The sequence below is a fragment of the Limtongia smithiae genome, assembly GCF_038497785.1.
Source record: "Limtongia smithiae strain NRRL Y-17922 unplaced genomic scaffold V1518scaffold_18, whole genome shotgun sequence".
In the NCBI taxonomy this organism is placed as follows: domain Eukaryota; kingdom Fungi; phylum Ascomycota; class Lipomycetes; order Lipomycetales; family Lipomycetaceae; genus Limtongia; species Limtongia smithiae.
The window spans coordinates 76,551-91,859 of NW_027117639.1; the positions used below are offsets into that span (position 1 = coordinate 76,551).

Here is a 15,309-nt window from a genome sequence, read left to right on the forward strand (position 1 = left end):
TTAGCCCACACGACTTAATAACGTAACAAAACCAACCCACAGCCCACATTTTTACTTCTTGCTGGCCTTGATAGCAGCCTTGGTGACCTTGCCAGCACCAGCCTTGTCAGACTTCTCAACGGACTTGATGACACCAACAGCGACGGTCTGACGCATGTCACGGACAGCGAAACGGCCGAGGGGAGGGTAGTCAGTGAAGGCCTCAACGCACATAGGCTTGGAGGGGATGAACTTGACGATGGCGGCATCGCCAGACTTGAGGAACTTGGGGTTGTCCTCCATCTTCTTACCGGTACGACGGTCAATCTTCTCGATCAGGGTGTCGAACTTGCAAGCAATGTGTGCGGTGTGGCAGTCAAGAACGGGAGAGTATCCAGCGCCGATCTGGCCGGGGTGGTTGAGCACGATGACCTGAGCGTTGAAAGACTCAGCACCCTTGGGAGGGTCGTTCTTGGAGTCACCGCAGACGTTGCCACGACGAATCTCCTTGACGGAGACGTTCTTGACGTTGAAGCCGACGTTGTCACCGGGGAGACCCTCAGCGAGCTGCTCGTGGTGCATCTCAACGGACTTGACTTCAGTGGTGACACCAGCGGGGGCGAAGGTAACGACCATGCCGGCCTTGATAGCGCCAGTCTCGACACGACCGACGGGCACCGTTCCGATACCGCCAATCTTGTAGACATCCTGGAGAGGAAGACGGAGAGGCTTGTCGACGGGGCGAGACGGGGGCTCGATGGCATCGATGGCCTCGAGAAGAGTCTTGCCCTTGACGACCGCACCCTTGACCTCCTTCTGCCAGCCCTTGTACCAGGGGCAGTTGTCGGAGGGCTCGATCATGTTGTCGCCGTTCCAGCCCGAGATGGGGACGAAGGGGACGTTCTTGGGGTTGTATCCGACCTTCTTGATGAAGTTGGAAGTCTCCTTGACGATCTCCTCGAAACGAGCCTCGGACCACTTAGTGGTGTCCATCTTGTTGATAGCAACGATGATCTGTCGGACACCAAGGGTGTAGGCAAGAAGAGCGTGCTCACGAGTCTGACCATCCTTGGAGATACCAGCCTCGAACTCACCAGTGCCGGCAGCGATAATGAGAATAGCGCAGTCAGCCTGGGAGGTGCCGGTGATCATGTTCTTAATGAAATCACGATGGCCAGGGGCATCGATAACGGTAACGTAGTAGCGAGGAGTCTCGAACTTCCACAGAGCGATATCGATGGTGATACCACGCTCACGCTCAGCCTTCAGCTTGTCCAAAACCCAGGCGTACTTGAAGGAGCCCTTGCCGAGCTCAGCAGCCTCCTTCTCGAACTTCTCGATGGTACGCTTGTCGATACCACCGCACTTGTAGATCAAGTGGCCGGTGGTGGTGGACTTGCCGGAATCGACGTGGCCGATAACGACGACGTTAACGTGAGACTTCTCCTTACCCTGTGCAGAGTTAGCACTGTAGACACAGACTGACGATCGTGAGGATGAGTAGCCGGTACACGGAGGACAAGTAGCCGCCCCTTACCTCCGATCGACCACGTATCCCCGACCGATCAGAACAAAACAAAAAAAGAGAGAACATACCATTTTGATGTAGATATAGACTGTTAAGAATTAAGATGACAAAGAGACACTCAGATGGAAATGCTATGATTTCGGGTGTGAGTAGACAAAGAAAGGAAAAGAAGAAAAGGAGGACAGAGGGCGGCGGGGTTGGGAAAGCTTTATAGGCTGCGAGCGCCCAAATGAAAAAAAATTTTTTCGATTGGGCCGCAGCGCGCGACACGACGCTCGACACGTGCACTAGCGCGACATACCACCGCCTATCGTACGACACGTTAACCACTACAGGCAATAGGACAACACTGCCGCCGCGTCTCGCGCGACTCAGCTCCGTGCGACACGCGATCCGCCAACGCCACCCGCGCGCGGCGATTAGAAGAGCGCTCTAGAGTCCAGACGCATCTTCACCGACCTGAGCGGTTGCTGCAATGGGATAGTTGGGTTCGTTCTTCTGCTCTGACACAGCAAACGCGTAGGCATAAACGACAAGAACACATTGAGGGTGGCGTGTCCACAACTAGTGTGGCGGGGGAGGCAACGCCCAGGGGCCTGAGGAGCGGGCGGCGGCGACCACGGTGGTGTGTCCGCTAAACGGCTTGGGTGGTGCGAGAAGGTCCTGGCGGACTGCGTAGATTCGACACGCCGACCTAGGGTTAAGCCCTTAATCTCTAAATCGAATATATCACGTGACTGTTGTATCGCAGAAATCTTCAGTATGGCAAAGCAGAAAGTGCACTTCTCAACAGCCTGGCTCGATGGTTTAGTGGTATAATTCTCGCTTAGGGCCTTACACTCTAAGTTATATTGCGAGAGGTCCCGGGTTCAATTCCCGGTTGAGCCCTTTTTTGCATCTTTGCGCTCACATTTTTGCGCCGCTTACAGCCATTTGACATCTCGGCTAAAACGTGGCTCAGCATGGCTCGACCGGACGCGGTCGCGGAAAACAAAAAGGAGACTAGGAGCGCGCGTGGTAGCCGTCGTGGATGAAGGGGGCAGAGGCAGGGCCAGGGGCAGGGGCATCTCACCCGACTCAGGGGCGTGGAAAAGCAAAATGCGGGGGAGGCCGCCATGATCTCATCCCAATTAATATTTCCCCCTTCAACGTCAGTCTTCGTTACTACCGGCGAAGGCGGGGTAACATAACGACGTCATCCGCGTTTCGGGAAAGCAAACAACATTTCTCCTTTTATTATGGGGGGTTAGTTTAAGGAACCAACAACGCAACACGCGTTGTCGGCTAAGTTTCCCCCGCGTCTTGTTTCGGCGCGCGTATAAGTACTGCACTGCAACCGCACGCTGTTCCTCGCTCCTCACCACTCCTACTCCTCCTACTCCTCTGCTGCTCGGCTTGCTCGCTCACGGTCCTCGAGTCCCCGTACCCTCGCAGTCACGTCATACTCCTACCGACGCCTGCGGCACCGACACCGCGCAGTCTGCCATGATCCCCGCCGCCACCACCACCACCACCACCCGCGTCTGCAGGGACCCAAGCAAGCCCTGGCCTCCGCGTCCGCCGACCCCGCACCCCCCGCGCCCACCGTTCTCCGTCTTCTCCGGCGTCTTCCCGTCATGGTCCAGCTAGTCCGTCTGCTGCTGCCACCCCTGTGTCGGTCCTCCGCCGCACCTATGACATCACCGCCCTCGCACGACCACCACCAGTACCACCGCAACAACGCGACGCGACGGAGAACCATGCAAACAGAGGATGAAACGGGTGCCATCCACCAAAAGTTTTTTAAGCTTGCTTGCTTGCTATGCCGGCGATATCTAGCGGGATTTGAAACCGTGACAGCCTGACAGCGTGATCACACAGCCACCGATACTCCGCTTCAGCGCATACCAAGGCACACTGTACATACATAACAATACATATCTGGCTACTGCTACACGGGTACTTTTGCCCCCTATCCAAACAACACGCTGTCCGCCAGTGGATTAACACCCTTCTCCCTGCGCTCGCGCATCTTAGCCGCTTTCTTCACCTTATCCAGATCAATCTTATCCGCGCGCCGATTCTTCGTCGCGGCCTTGCCGACCCGCAACTGTGCGCGCACGGCGTTGGGGGACACAAACTCCTTATTCTCATAGATCAACGGTCCTGAAAAACTGCCCTCGATAATTGAAATCAGGGTCATCACGAACCGCGGACCGATTTCGACTAGAGAAACCTTCAACTGCTTCCGCTTTTTCGCCTTGTCGGGGTCCTCTGAGTTCTCGTCCTCGGTCGTGGTGTCCATGGTCTCCGCGATCTGGTAGTTGCGGAACCACACCTTGTTATCCGCGATCGAGAACGCGATAACATGGTCCACGAACGGCTTCGCCTTGCGTGCAGACTTTGGCACGCCGAATATATGCAGCAACAACTCCTTGACAAGCTTGTAGTGCGGACTCTCGTCAAATTCCTTGCCAAACGAGACCACCGGCCGCGATCCACGCAGACAGTTCCCGGTGAAATTCAGCTCCGACATGGTGTGCATATTCTGCACGTGGAACTTGGCCGTCGGTCCGTTTGGCGCTTTCGCGAGGTACATGTACAGATCCTGGTGCTTGCGCGCTTCAAAGTAGAGAAGATTGTTGCAGTTATACAGGTCCGCAACCTCGTTTAGCATGAATAGCTGCGACTTGTTGTCGAACTTTGAGTCCTTCTTCGCGTGCGGGAGCATTAGCGCGAGGTCGTTAATCAAATGCCGTTGACTATTCTGTTAGTATCGCACACCATACAACCTCCTCTGGACCGGGAGCTCTTGGACATACCGAAAGGTGACACCGCGGGAGGAAAGTAGAAGCACCCGTTGTCTGAACTTCTTCATATAGCCCCCTGTCTCACCCTCAGTCGCACCGTCCTGCTCCTCCGCATCTTCGCGTCTGCGCTTCTTCGTCCCCGAAAGTGCTTTATACAACGAGGCCATGCTGTCGATGATGTTCGTGAAGGTGTCGGCAGAGAAATCTTCACGCTGTCGATTTTTTCTCAGGGGAACGCATATCTCCCAACCACAAACTTCACCGCTTGACCCTCTAGACCACCGCCACAACTCCCTTCCCAACTATCTGCTAACGAATGATCAATTACGCACTAGTCCAGAGACAAATTTCTCTATCATAAACGAAACACACCCATCCCCTCCCCATCCCCGGCAATAATACACATGCAAAACAAAACGCAAAAACTATACACAGCCTTCTTAAGAAAAAAAATAACGAACGTAAATTAACACCTTGAAAGAGTCTAAACTATGCAATGATTTCAGCGGTCTAAGCGACGCCAGTGAACTCCGCGCCAGGCGTAGCGAGAACTGTACCTCGTCCTTCGGGCTTGCGGATCGCGGAGAGACGGTACTTTATCTCCTTCAAAGGCTTCGTATCCGGATTCCACTCGTCGAATAAGTCGAGTACACGCGTAACGTCGGGAGTCAGGTGCTTCCGCACAAAGTCCTGCTCAAACATGCCGCGCACACTCCAGGGGAGGTGGTATGGGTTGTAATTACTCGGCATCGGCACTTCGAATCTATCGTCCACGTGCACGGGAACGTCGGGGATGTCGGATGTTTCAAGCGCGTGCCGGATCGCAATATCGTATACCCCGTGCTCGTTGTAGATATTCGAATGCCCACCGCCGGTTAACGTGCCCGCCATCGCGTCTGATATATCCCGTACGATGCCGTGGTCACTGTACCCCATATTCCGCAACTTCGCCAGTAACTCAATCAAATGCACGATAAACGACGGTGCGTGCGCCTTGCCATCCACATACACCGCGCGGAAAATGGATGGGTGATTAATATGCACGCAAAGCGACGAGTACAACGGCACAAGCTGGTCGTTCACACTGCCTACATACGCGATCTTCACGCCGTGTGCAATGACCGTTCGCATGCCCTGGATATACCGCCTCGCCTGCAGTGAGTTCGGGTTCTGGAACGCGAATAGCTCCTTCAACGAGTCCGACTCGAACGGGGTATACGCGCGCATCACAAGCTTCTGATCGAGCCCGTAGAACGGACCTAGCGAAACACCCGCCATCCCGACGATCCCGATTTTCTTATTATCAGCGTGTCCTTCCTCGATCAATTTCGCCACAAGCTGCACCGCGACTGGCGTGCCTTGCGAATGAGCCGCAACGAGAATAAAATCCGCTTGGTGTAGGTGATCCATCCAGTTTGACAACAACCGGTACAGATTCTCCACACGGTCGAGGACAATGCCCTCGCCCTCCAGCGCGATCTTCTCAATCTCGATATCTTGCCCATGAGCGTCTGCCCAACGTTGAATCCCCATAGCCGCCTCGTTCGCAAACTTCACAGACGTACCAGTCGGCTCGCCGATTATGCTGCGCACCATCCGAATCGGGAAAAACCCGTGGATTCCGATTGCAACCGCCTTCTTGATTCGCGGGGGTGTGATGACCTGTAACCGCAAGTGCTTCTCCTCGTCGCTCTCTGTCGCGGCAGAAAACCACCGCTCGAACGAGCCCCACAGCGACGCGCCTGAACTACCCGGCGCAAGACACTCCTCCAGCGTCGGCACGACCATGTTCGGATACCGGATTTGCTCTTCTTTTTTCTTTTTACCTTTCTTGGCGGGTGCAATAGCCGGCACCGCTGGCTCTGCGCCTACAGCTGCCACCGCAGGGCCGTTCGTCGGCGGCGGTGCCATGAAGACAGTCTCCTTCGCGCCACTGGCTGATTTGACTGTTGTCATATCCGGCTTAGGCTTGCCGATTGCCTCGATCGTACGGAACGAGCGTGAATCGTCGGATGGATGTCGGTCTTTGTCCTTCCTGTATGACTGCTGACGGTTGATCTTTGATGTGGACCCGTTCAGGTTGCTGTTGTATATCGATGCGCCGTCCGTCGGTCCAGTCACACTGTACACCGAAGCAGGATATCCCGGGTTGGCAAGCGAAACACGAGATGACTTGCGGGAAAGATTTGCAGACGACTTCGATGTAAGTATAGGCACAGTAGTCTCAGACGACATGACACTCGCGTTGTCGTCCATGCGGCCGCGCTGTTTCTGGATAAAGGACTTTGCCGATGGCCCTGTGAACGCAACCACGCCGTCCTCCGAAATCGCGTTGCCGGATTTATCTCCCTTTGAGGATACCCGCGACCAGAACGCCCACGTATTCGAGTTGGCACCCGTCCCGGGTGTCGACGCGACGTTAGTCGGCGTGCTGCTCGAAGGCGGACTCGTACCTCCATATGCACTGTTATAACCGAGCGACACTGTCGACCGGTTTACATTCGGCCGCAATGTGTTTACTGACGGTGTCGTGCTGCGTATCGACGTCGGCGGCGACGGCGGCCGCGACGAATTGCCATACCGTGCGCGCTGCTGCTGCTGCTGCTCTTCGACCTCCTTATCCTTCTTTGACGCAAATAGATTACTGAACCATGACGACTTTGGCACCTCCGGCGCATCCGCGTCGTCGGAATCCGGCGGCGAAAAGCTCTGCGGCGGAAAGCGTTCAAACCCGTTCGACGAGCCGTACACCGCGCCTTCAAAGTAGCCGCTGTTGTTGCCGCTCATTGTAGCATCTCCACGCTTTGACGGCGGTGACGTGCTGGTACTATATTTGCTGTTGCTCCGCCTTGGCGCAGATGGTCGTTCCTGCTCCTTCTCGCTCACGTAACCAGACGAATCGCTCCCGCTGCTGTCTTTCCGTACTGACACCGCGCGCTGCACGACCGGCGGATTCTTCTCGGACAACCCAAAAAACGACCACTTCTTCGCCGCCGGTGCCGTCGCCACTGGCGCACTCACAACCACGCCACCAGCACCACGCTGCCGCAACGCTGTCTTACCATCCTGAGCAACTTCGCTCACAGTCCGGTCAAGCGTATCCGAGCGCACGACGCCCGTGGCATCGAGCTTGCGTGGGACCGCAGGGCGGCGCGACTTTGTCGGCGACCGCGAGACGACAATTGGCGCGGGAGATGATGGCGAGAGCGGCGAGGGCGGGGATTGCGAGGGCAAGGAATAGTATGCCGAGGAGGACGAGGCAGAAGGCGGCGGCATGCTCGGCCAGGGGGGTGTAGTCGTGGTTGTAGTTCACGGGGGTGGGAGGTTGTGAAGCCGGTGGATGGTGAGCAGTGCGCAGACGAAGCGAGGCCCGGCTTTGAGTTTGTATGTTTCCGCTTCTAGTTTAGTGGGTGAACCGTGCGTCACGTGCAATACGCAGCTGCCAAGCAGTGTGCGCGAATGCACCATAAGTTTCCAAGAGAAGGAAGACTCACGGCACAAGCACACCGCGCATCGACGCTTATGCTATCGCGCTGGCATCTTTCTTGCATTCGCTTCATCCACGTTCTCAGACGCGTCTTCATTGCGACCAAACAAAATACAAAACTCGGCGCAATCAAAACAAAAAGAAAACTCCAGGCCGGTACAAAAGACAAAAAACACCCTCACTCCAATATACACACTCGCGTGAGCGCACACGCTCACGCGAACTTGCCCCGCGCCATGACGCCATCCTCCGCCCACGGCCTCCGCGGTCGCGTTGTTGGACTGGACAAGAACATAAGACTCTCCACCGCGTCCGCCTCGCTGCTCTGTTGCTTCACGCCGCTGCCACCGGATACCTTCTGCGCTGCCTCCTCGCGTTCTAGCTCCGCCGCGGCAGCAGCAGCGGCCGCCACCACTGCGGCCGCGCCGTCGCCGCCCTTTCGCAGTGGTGTTCGCGCATGGTGAGTCTTCCGCTTTGTTGGTGACGGACTCGTCGCGCCGCCCATGCCGACAGGTATCTTATTGCTAAAAGTCCCCAGTATCGGCAAGCCATCCGCCGCTATCGGCACACGCGTACGTGTGCGCGGTGATACCGACAAGGCATGCGTCTTTCCACCCCTGCTGCTGCGGGGTGGTGAATTCCCTCGCCCCGCAATCCTTGGCGGACCGTTCGCGATGATGGGCACAGGGACGGGAAACTTTGGGTCTGCGGACAGCGGCGGTTGGAACTGCAGCTGTGTGTATGCCTTTTGTCTGTATCCTTGGTCGGTAGTGAACGAGTGCGACGAATGCGACGACTGCGGCGGCGTGTATGGTAGTGACGTGCTCCAGAACGACGCGTAAGACTTTGGATCCGAGGTCGCGCGCCGATGACGCGTCTGCCGTGCTGCCGCGCCGGCGCCGCCGCTGCTACTTCTCCGCGCGACGCTCGCGCTCACACTGTTGGGCGAGGTCTCGAGCATCGTCGACAACCGTCCGCGCTCATCTCGGTCGATGACAAGCTGATTCGGCGATGCTGGCGCCAGGCGCATTGGATACCCGTTCGCACCGACACCACCGCCGTTGGCGGCTACTGCGTCCTTCAACTGCGGCGCGACAGCCGCGCGCGCTGCCATTTCCTCGAGATCGCTGAGGGAGTGCGTCGCCCATCCATTTTGCACCTTGACAAGCGCATATGACAACCGCGCCCTCAGGTTCGCAGACAACGCCTGCAGCCGCGCCTTCTCCTCAGTATCGCCGTGCTCACCCAGCTCGTCCTCGTAGTCCTCGTCCAAACTATCGTCATGCTGACCGTCATACTCTTCCTTCTCACTTGGTGCGTCCTCACTAGCAAGCGTTGCCGTCCTCCGCGCGGGACGCAGCACGCGTATGCGCGTCGGACTGGGCGACTTAACTGTCCCGCTCGACGTGCGCTTCGGCCGCGGTGACGACTGCGTTTCTGCTGTATTCCTACCCTCCATCGCGACGGCTGCCGCAGCCGCCGCCGCCGCAGCAGCAGCGACGAACGCGACGGGGGGTACATGTGGCGACAGTGCCGGCGGCGGCTGGCGCGGTGGTTGTGCTGTGGGCGAAGCGGGCGAGGACGGTGCCGGAGAGACTGGGCTAGGTGAGGAGTCCGCGGGGGTCGTTGCGGCGGCCGGGACCGCCGGCGTGAACGGCGGAAGCAACGCGGGGAAGGGAGTAGGAGCCATTAGGGATGTTCAAGTGGCGGCGATGTTGACTCCAAACGTCAACAAAACAGCACGCGTGGGTACAAAGCACGCTGGTGACACTAACCCTAAGCCACAGTCTTCTTCTCTTCTTCTCTTCCCACTTCGCCATCCCCATACTTCACTATCCTCATACATATGGCTGAACGCGTGCGCTACCGCCTAGAGCAAACGCTCCCAGACCTGGCATACCTGCAACGCCACAAGATCTTCACGCAGTCTGAGCTCGCCGCCATCTCGCGCCGCCGCTCCGAGTTCGAGCACCGCGTCAACAACCGCGGTGCGACCCTCCTCGACTTTCTCAAATACGCAGAGTACGAAATCAACCTCGACGCCCTCCGGCGCCGACGGTGTCTGCGCTTGAGCGTTGCGCCACAAGGCGGTCGCGACGGTGCAGGCGGGACGAGTTTGCGGTTCGTGTACTCCGTCTTTGCGCGTGGGGTGAAGCGCTTCCCCGGCGACGTGGGACTATGGAAACAATACCTTGCATTCGCACGGGAACAGAAAGCGCGGAGGTTACTCAACAAACTGTTCACAACCGTACTCCGTTTACACCCGAAAGAGTCCTCGCTGTGGGTTCTTGCTGCTGAGCACGAGCTGCGGGCAAATGCGAACCGTCTCGCGGCTCGCAACATTCTTCTTCGGGGTATCAAGTTCAACCCCGACGCTGCCGACATCGCGCAGGCATATGAAACGCTCGAAAAGGATGTGCGTGAAGCTGTCGACGCTGCCGCTGACACTACCACTACCAACAAGAGCGACATGGACGACGACAAAAGCAAAGACGACTCATGAACTGCATTGCTTGGGATATATAAAATAAATAACACGGCTTCTGCCATTACTCGCACAACGCACAAAGCACATAAAGCATAAACACACCTAATACTCGCCGTCGTCTTCAACGCCGAACGCGGTATCCGCGCCCGCTTCCTCGTAATCCTTCTCCAACGCCGCGAGGTTCTCGCGCGCCTCGGTGAACTCGCCCTCCTCCATGCCCTCGCCCACATACCAGTGCACGAACGCACGCTTCGAGTACATCAGGTCGAATTTATGGTCCAGACGCGACCATGCCTCTGCGATCGCCGTTGTGTTCGAGAGCAAACACACCGCCCTCGATACCTGCGCGAGGTCCCCGCCGGGAACAAACTGCGGCGGCTGGTAGCAGATGCCGATTTTGAAGCCGGTAGGGCACCAGTCAACCAGCTGAATAGTTTTCTTAGAGCGGATGGTGGCGACAGCCGCTTGCACATCCTTGGTCACGACGTCGCCGCGGTACAATAGGCAGGACGCCATGTACTTTCCGTTACGCGGGTCGCACTTGACCATCTGGTTGTTCGGCTCAAAGCATGCGTTCGTAATCTCCGCGACAGAGTTAGCCTCGTGGAACGCCTTAGCCGCCGAGATCACCGGCGCGTAGGTCACCAGCGGGAAATGGATGCGCGGGTAGGGTACAAGGTTGGTCTGGAACTCGTTCAAGTCCACGTTCAGCGAGCCGTGGAACCGCAGCGACGCAGTGATCGATGAGATCACCTGCGCAATCAGCCGGTTCAGGTTCTCGTAGCTGGGACGCGCGATGTCGAGATTCCGGCGGCAGATGTCGTAGATTGCCTCATTGTCGACCATGAATGTGCAGTCAGAGTGCTCAAGGGTAGTGTGCGTCGTCAGCACAGAGTTGTAGGGCTCCACGACCGAGGTAGACACCTGCGGCGCAGGGTACACGGCAAACTCGAGCTTAGACTTCTTTCCGTATTCCTGCGAGAGACGCTCCAGCAACAGCGCGCCGAATCCAGAACCTGTACCGCCGCCAATGGAATGCGTAAACAAGAATCCCTGCAGCCCATCGCACGTATCCGCGGCGCGACGCACGCGCTCGACAACCTGATCGATCAGCTCCTTGCCGATCGTGTAGTGTCCGCGAGCGTAGTTATTCGCCGCGTCCTCCTTGCCAGAGATCAACTGCTCGGGATGGAACAGGTTGCGGTACGCACCCGTGCGCACCTCGTCGATCACGTTCGGCTCCAGATCCACGTAGATCGTGCGCGGCACGTACTTGCCGCTGCTCGTCTCCGAGAAGAAGGTCGTGAAGCCTTCGCCGCGGGGGCCGGCCGCCTTCTCTGCGCTCAAATATCCATCGGGCTATAGTGTTAGCTGCGATCTCGGTTGTGAATCGCCACCGTGCATACCTGGATGCCGTGCTCGAGGCAGTAGAGCTGTTTACATTAGCATGAGACGTACGCGTCGCAATACACGCGTCAACTCACCTCCCAGGAAGCGTTACCAATCTGGCAACCGGCTGTCCATTCGTCAGTTCTGATCTCTATTCACAATACACACGATCGGTCGCCTCGCGACGCCGCCGTGACTAGAGCGCACGCGCAAGACTAGAATTTACCTTGGCCGACTATTCTCACGTTAGCACCACCTCACACCGCGCACACATAGTCACACCACACGATCACACGTACCATTGATGCTGATGACCTCTCTCATGATGAGCGCGTGTCGAATACAGGCTCGGTGAAGAGGAGAGTGGGGGATAGATGGAGTGTTGTGGTGGAGCAGGTTCAGTTCGGCGCGACCGCGCAAAACGTGTTTGCGCGGGCCAGGGGCTGTTTACCCCTTACCCTGCTAGTTGCCCTGCCAACCATATCAACAACACGACGCGTTTCTGTTCTGCACCGCCATCACGTTCTGGCAGTCTGTGTAATCTAGGCAGTTAGAATTTATTACCATGCATATTCTACCAGTCTGTAGCATTGTGCTCTACTATGCCGAGCCGAGCCTGCATACGATAAGTTAGGTGACCCGTGAGAACTGGAGTAACAATACCAGGATGGCCCCTAGAAGGTCGCGAGGTAGTAGCTCTCTCTTCATTGCAGGAGTCTCTTACTTGTTTGGTCGACTGCGACTGCAAGAAACAGAGTTGGCCATGCGTGACAAACAGCCTATACCACCACTGCGAGCACATGGGCGACTGGTTTACTGAAACTGTGTCTTGACGATGTAATGACACGTTTCGTATACTGCTGATTTTAGCTGGTGGAAGTGGTCTGTGTAGAATGGGTGATATAACTGGACGAGACCGCGCTAGCGTGGAACAGCGGAGCAGATAGAGCAATGCCGTGGCGCATAGAAGAGGAGCGAGGCGGGATACGACAAGAAACGTCGTCGCCGGATACGGGGTACCGGTCGTGGATCCGATTGGTGTAGTACTGGTTCTGCTCTTGGTTATATGGCGTCGAGGGTGACGACAACTGGGGCTTTTAATCGAGCGCATTTGTAGACCGTTCACGACGCGTCGACAGACGCGTAACAATGCATTATATTACAGTAAATAGTCACCTCCAACCAAAAGACCGTCACGCCAGCGCCGATTAAAACAACAGCTCCTCCGTCTCCATCCCGCACTCCTCACACATCCGCACGACGACATCGCTATCAGCACTCTGCAACTGCGCGCCCCATACATGTCGATGCTCGGTCTCGTTCATTTTCTTATTCCACGTCTCTGTCCGCGTACGTTTGCGCATTTGCTTCAACTTCTCTGCAAACTTTTTGTCTTTCTTTTCCTTTTTTAGGATCATACGCCGCTCATATTCCTTGTCGAGACCCTCCTCGCCGCCCCACTTCTTCATCGCGAATTCTTCGACTTGATAGCGTAGGTAAAGCATCATATTATTGTACGTCATTTTATGTGGATTCGGCCGCTCCATGTGCGGTAGCAGCTCCACGTCCCGCAGCTCCGGGTCCGTCAAGAGATAATCCTCTCGACACTCGGTCTTTGTGAGCAACGAATATTTCTCCGGCTTCTCGTTGCGACATGCTTTGCACACACGACAGCCAAACGTCTTGAAAAGCTCGTAGTCGAGATCAAACGTCCCACACTCGAAGCAGGTCGGGTTGTCCTCCGGATTCAGCGCGCGCGGTTGCTCAAAGACAGGTTTGTTCTTCTTTTGCCACTCTTCAAGACTCATTCCCTCTGGTGCGTTTTCCTCAGCCATGTATCCACCTTTGGTATCCCTTATCTTCGCCAGATCTATAGCAGTTAGTCATCGCACTTTCCTCGCCACTAGCTGCGGCACTATCGGCGTGAACTCACCATATTCGATGTAGTTCGTGAACTTCTTGGCCGGCCGTATATCGTCGTATGGTCGCTTCGTCCCCGTAGCGGCAGACGCATCGCGCACGCTGTTCAGCGTGGGTTTTTGTCCACCAGCAACGCTGACACCTGCGCTTGCGGCCGCTGCCTGCTCGGCGGCCTGCCTTGCAGCCTCGCGCGCCTTCTCGCTCGCGCGCGCCGCGAGCCGTTCGCGTGCCTTGGCACGATTGTCTTCCTACACACTGTTAACATTTTCTCACATACGTACACGCGTGGTCAACGTACTATCCGTGCGAGTTGGTCCGGGTTCATACTCGCGGGTTGAAGAAGAGCGAACTAGCGGTCGCGGGGTATGATGTAACAGCCGGGTAACTCCCAGAGAAAACGCTTTTCTTCGTCGTCGTCTCTTCGTCTTCATCCTGTTCTTCCCCACTACGCAAATGCCATGAGCACTACCGCACGCGCATCACTCGAAGCCATCAAGGTCAGTTGTCAATTCGTCACGGTAGTAAATAAGATTGCTAATCGAATCCACAGACAGCCGCGATGGCGTCGGGGGGAAAGCGAGACTATACGCCCCAGCAATGGAACGACAAACTCGACAGTGTGCGGGTATCAAAGTCGTAAGTGCTTTTTGTTGCAACGAACGTGTACATGATGATTATATCAAGTTGGGAATCTCTCTGACAATTGCATGGAGAAAATCTAAATAATCTTGACCACTGACATGCGTCGTTTGCGTGTTTCTCTGTGAACGGAATGCTAATAACACAAGCAGGAACCTGAACGCGCTAGTGATGAATTATTTAATCATTGAGGGATACCAATCTGCGGCGACAAAGTTCGCGCAGGAGGCGAATATCACGGCTAACGTCGCGCTGGACTCGATTGAGGATCGCATGAAGATCCGGGCGGCGATTCACGCTGGAGATATTCAGGACGCAATCGAGAGGATCAATGATCTGGACCCGGAGGTATGTTCTTTTCTTTATTTGGTGGACGGCCTGCGGCATATGATTATACAGTTATCATGCACCACGCATAGACGCGTCTGTGATGAGAAACAAACTCCTTCAGTCTTCAAAATGAGCTGCATATCGGTCGTCTACCTCTATAGTCTGCGAATTGTGCTAACACACGTAGCTGCTTGATACGAATCCGGTGCTGCACTTTTCGCTGCTACGGCTACAGCTCATTGAGCTGATCCGCAAGTCGACAAGCTCAGGCGACATCCAACCCGCGTTGTCCTTCGCCACAACACATCTCGCAAGCCGCGCTGCGCGTAATCCTGATTTCCTCGCTGATTTGGAACGCACGATGGCATTGCTCTGCTTCCCTGTCGACCAACTTGTCCCGCAACTGGCAGAGTTACTGGACCCTGCGCTCCACCGCCGTGTGGCTGCGGACGTGAATGAGGCGATTCTAGAGGCGCAGGGCGTGATGCGGGAAGCGAAGTTGCGAGGGTTAGTAAGGCTATGGGGGTGGGCGGAGAACTCTCTACGGCAGGACAAAGTGGACTTTCCGGCGCTGGATCTGCGCCGGATTGCATAGGCGCATGATGTGGGATGGGCTTCGAAGGGAGGTATAAGGACGGAAGGGGAAGGTGCATGTTATTGCGGCGCTCTGTTTTTGTGTAGGTTGTAATGGATCTTTATGAATAGTGAAGTTCGTCGTGAAACCAGGCGACCAGCCGAGACCTCCCAACATCTGATAAAA

The 15,309-nt window shown here is 56.2% G+C and overlaps 8 protein-coding genes and 1 non-coding gene across 9 annotated transcripts; 3 read left to right on the forward strand and 6 right to left on the reverse strand.

Moving 5' to 3' along the window:
- Positions 1-51: 51 nt before the first annotated feature.
- Positions 52-1,764, reverse strand: V1518DRAFT_447244 (translation elongation factor EF-1 alpha; the record flags this gene model as incomplete). Its single annotated transcript, XM_066906477.1, has 2 exons — positions 1,576-1,764; positions 52-1,431 (listed from the first exon to the last, which is right to left on the reverse strand). The coding sequence occupies exons 1-2, from the start codon at positions 1,576-1,578 to the stop codon at positions 52-54; spliced, it is 1,383 nt and encodes a 460-aa protein (XP_066756990.1). The 5' UTR covers positions 1,579-1,764.
- Positions 1,765-2,303: 539 nt separating this feature from the next.
- V1518DRAFT_t56 lies at positions 2,304-2,395 on the forward strand. The gene has a single exon. It is a non-coding gene; the product is annotated as a tRNA-Pro (tRNA).
- Positions 2,396-3,297: 902 nt separating this feature from the next.
- On the reverse strand, positions 3,298-4,581 carry V1518DRAFT_423547 (Brix domain-containing protein). Its single transcript, XM_066905712.1, has 2 exons — positions 4,309-4,581; positions 3,298-4,248 (listed from the first exon to the last, which is right to left on the reverse strand). The coding sequence occupies exons 1-2, from the start codon at positions 4,461-4,463 to the stop codon at positions 3,459-3,461; spliced, it is 945 nt and encodes a 314-aa protein (XP_066756991.1). The 5' UTR covers positions 4,464-4,581; the 3' UTR covers positions 3,298-3,458.
- A 28-nt stretch (positions 4,582-4,609) lies between these two features.
- Positions 4,610-7,642, reverse strand: V1518DRAFT_423549 (uncharacterized protein). Its single transcript, XM_066905713.1, has one exon. The coding sequence runs from the start codon at positions 7,570-7,572 to the stop codon at positions 4,807-4,809; it is 2,766 nt and encodes a 921-aa protein (XP_066756992.1). The 5' UTR covers positions 7,573-7,642; the 3' UTR covers positions 4,610-4,806.
- A 179-nt stretch (positions 7,643-7,821) lies between these two features.
- On the reverse strand, positions 7,822-9,498 carry V1518DRAFT_423550 (uncharacterized protein). Its single transcript, XM_066905714.1, has one exon. It carries the CDS (start codon positions 9,471-9,473, stop codon positions 7,998-8,000), a length of 1,476 nt encoding a protein of 491 aa, XP_066756993.1. The 5' UTR covers positions 9,474-9,498; the 3' UTR covers positions 7,822-7,997.
- Positions 9,499-9,603: 105 nt separating this feature from the next.
- Positions 9,604-10,331, forward strand: V1518DRAFT_423551 (U3 small nucleolar RNA-associated protein 6-domain-containing protein). Its single transcript, XM_066905715.1, has one exon. The coding sequence runs from the start codon at positions 9,630-9,632 to the stop codon at positions 10,284-10,286; it is 657 nt and encodes a 218-aa protein (XP_066756994.1). The 5' UTR covers positions 9,604-9,629; the 3' UTR covers positions 10,287-10,331.
- On the reverse strand, positions 9,996-12,113 carry V1518DRAFT_423555 (Tubulin/FtsZ, GTPase domain-containing protein). The gene is made up of 5 exons (XM_066905716.1): positions 11,960-12,113; positions 11,887-11,895; positions 11,756-11,787; positions 11,678-11,704; positions 9,996-11,630 (listed from the first exon to the last, which is right to left on the reverse strand). The coding sequence occupies exons 1-5, from the start codon at positions 11,982-11,984 to the stop codon at positions 10,374-10,376; spliced, it is 1,350 nt and encodes a 449-aa protein (XP_066756995.1). The 5' UTR covers positions 11,985-12,113; the 3' UTR covers positions 9,996-10,373.
- Positions 12,114-12,738: 625 nt separating this feature from the next.
- Positions 12,739-13,955, reverse strand: V1518DRAFT_423559 (XPA protein C-terminus-domain-containing protein). Its single transcript, XM_066905717.1, has 3 exons — positions 13,879-13,955; positions 13,594-13,828; positions 12,739-13,530 (listed from the first exon to the last, which is right to left on the reverse strand). The coding sequence occupies exons 1-3, from the start codon at positions 13,903-13,905 to the stop codon at positions 12,869-12,871; spliced, it is 924 nt and encodes a 307-aa protein (XP_066756996.1). The 5' UTR covers positions 13,906-13,955; the 3' UTR covers positions 12,739-12,868.
- Positions 13,722-15,289, forward strand: V1518DRAFT_423563 (CTLH/CRA C-terminal to lish motif domain-containing protein). The gene is made up of 4 exons (XM_066905718.1): positions 13,722-14,077; positions 14,131-14,216; positions 14,372-14,567; positions 14,737-15,289. Exons 1-4 carry the CDS (start codon positions 14,039-14,041, stop codon positions 15,142-15,144), a joined length of 729 nt encoding a protein of 242 aa, XP_066756997.1. The 5' UTR covers positions 13,722-14,038; the 3' UTR covers positions 15,145-15,289.
- Positions 15,290-15,309: the final 20 nt, after the last annotated feature.

Excerpts from the sequence above, each read along its gene's own strand:
- V1518DRAFT_423547 (XM_066905712.1), bottom strand. The coding sequence starts at position 4,463 with ATGGCCTCGTTGTATAAAGCACTTTCGGGGACGAAGAAGCGCAGACGC. Across the intron at positions 4,249-4,308 it reads TCCCGCGGTGTCACCTTTCG|TCAACGGCATTTGATTAACG; the intron begins GTATGTCCAAGA and ends CTAACAGAATAG.
- V1518DRAFT_423549 (XM_066905713.1), bottom strand. The coding sequence starts at position 7,572 with ATGCCGCCGCCTTCTGCCTCGTCCTCCTCGGCATACTATTCCTTGCCC.
- V1518DRAFT_423550 (XM_066905714.1), bottom strand. The coding sequence starts at position 9,473 with ATGGCTCCTACTCCCTTCCCCGCGTTGCTTCCGCCGTTCACGCCGGCG.
- V1518DRAFT_423551 (XM_066905715.1), top strand. The coding sequence starts at position 9,630 with ATGGCTGAACGCGTGCGCTACCGCCTAGAGCAAACGCTCCCAGACCTG.
- V1518DRAFT_423555 (XM_066905716.1), bottom strand. The coding sequence starts at position 11,984 with ATGAGAGAGGTCATCAGCATCAATG. Across the intron at positions 11,705-11,755 it reads TTGGTAACGCTTCCTGGGAG|CTCTACTGCCTCGAGCACGG; the intron begins GTGAGTTGACGC and ends TAATGTAAACAG. Across the intron at positions 11,631-11,677 it reads GCCTCGAGCACGGCATCCAG|CCCGATGGATATTTGAGCGC; the intron begins GTATGCACGGTG and ends CTAACACTATAG.
- V1518DRAFT_423559 (XM_066905717.1), bottom strand. The coding sequence starts at position 13,905 with ATGAACCCGGACCAACTCGCACGGATA. Across the intron at positions 13,829-13,878 it reads CGGACCAACTCGCACGGATA|GAAGACAATCGTGCCAAGGC; the intron begins GTACGTTGACCA and ends AACAGTGTGTAG. Across the intron at positions 13,531-13,593 it reads CACGAACTACATCGAATATG|ATCTGGCGAAGATAAGGGAT; the intron begins GTGAGTTCACGC and ends TAACTGCTATAG.
- V1518DRAFT_423563 (XM_066905718.1), top strand. The coding sequence starts at position 14,039 with ATGAGCACTACCGCACGCGCATCACTCGAAGCCATCAAG. Across the intron at positions 14,078-14,130 it reads CATCACTCGAAGCCATCAAG|ACAGCCGCGATGGCGTCGGG; the intron begins GTCAGTTGTCAA and ends TCGAATCCACAG. Across the intron at positions 14,217-14,371 it reads AGTGTGCGGGTATCAAAGTC|GAACCTGAACGCGCTAGTGA; the intron begins GTAAGTGCTTTT and ends TAACACAAGCAG.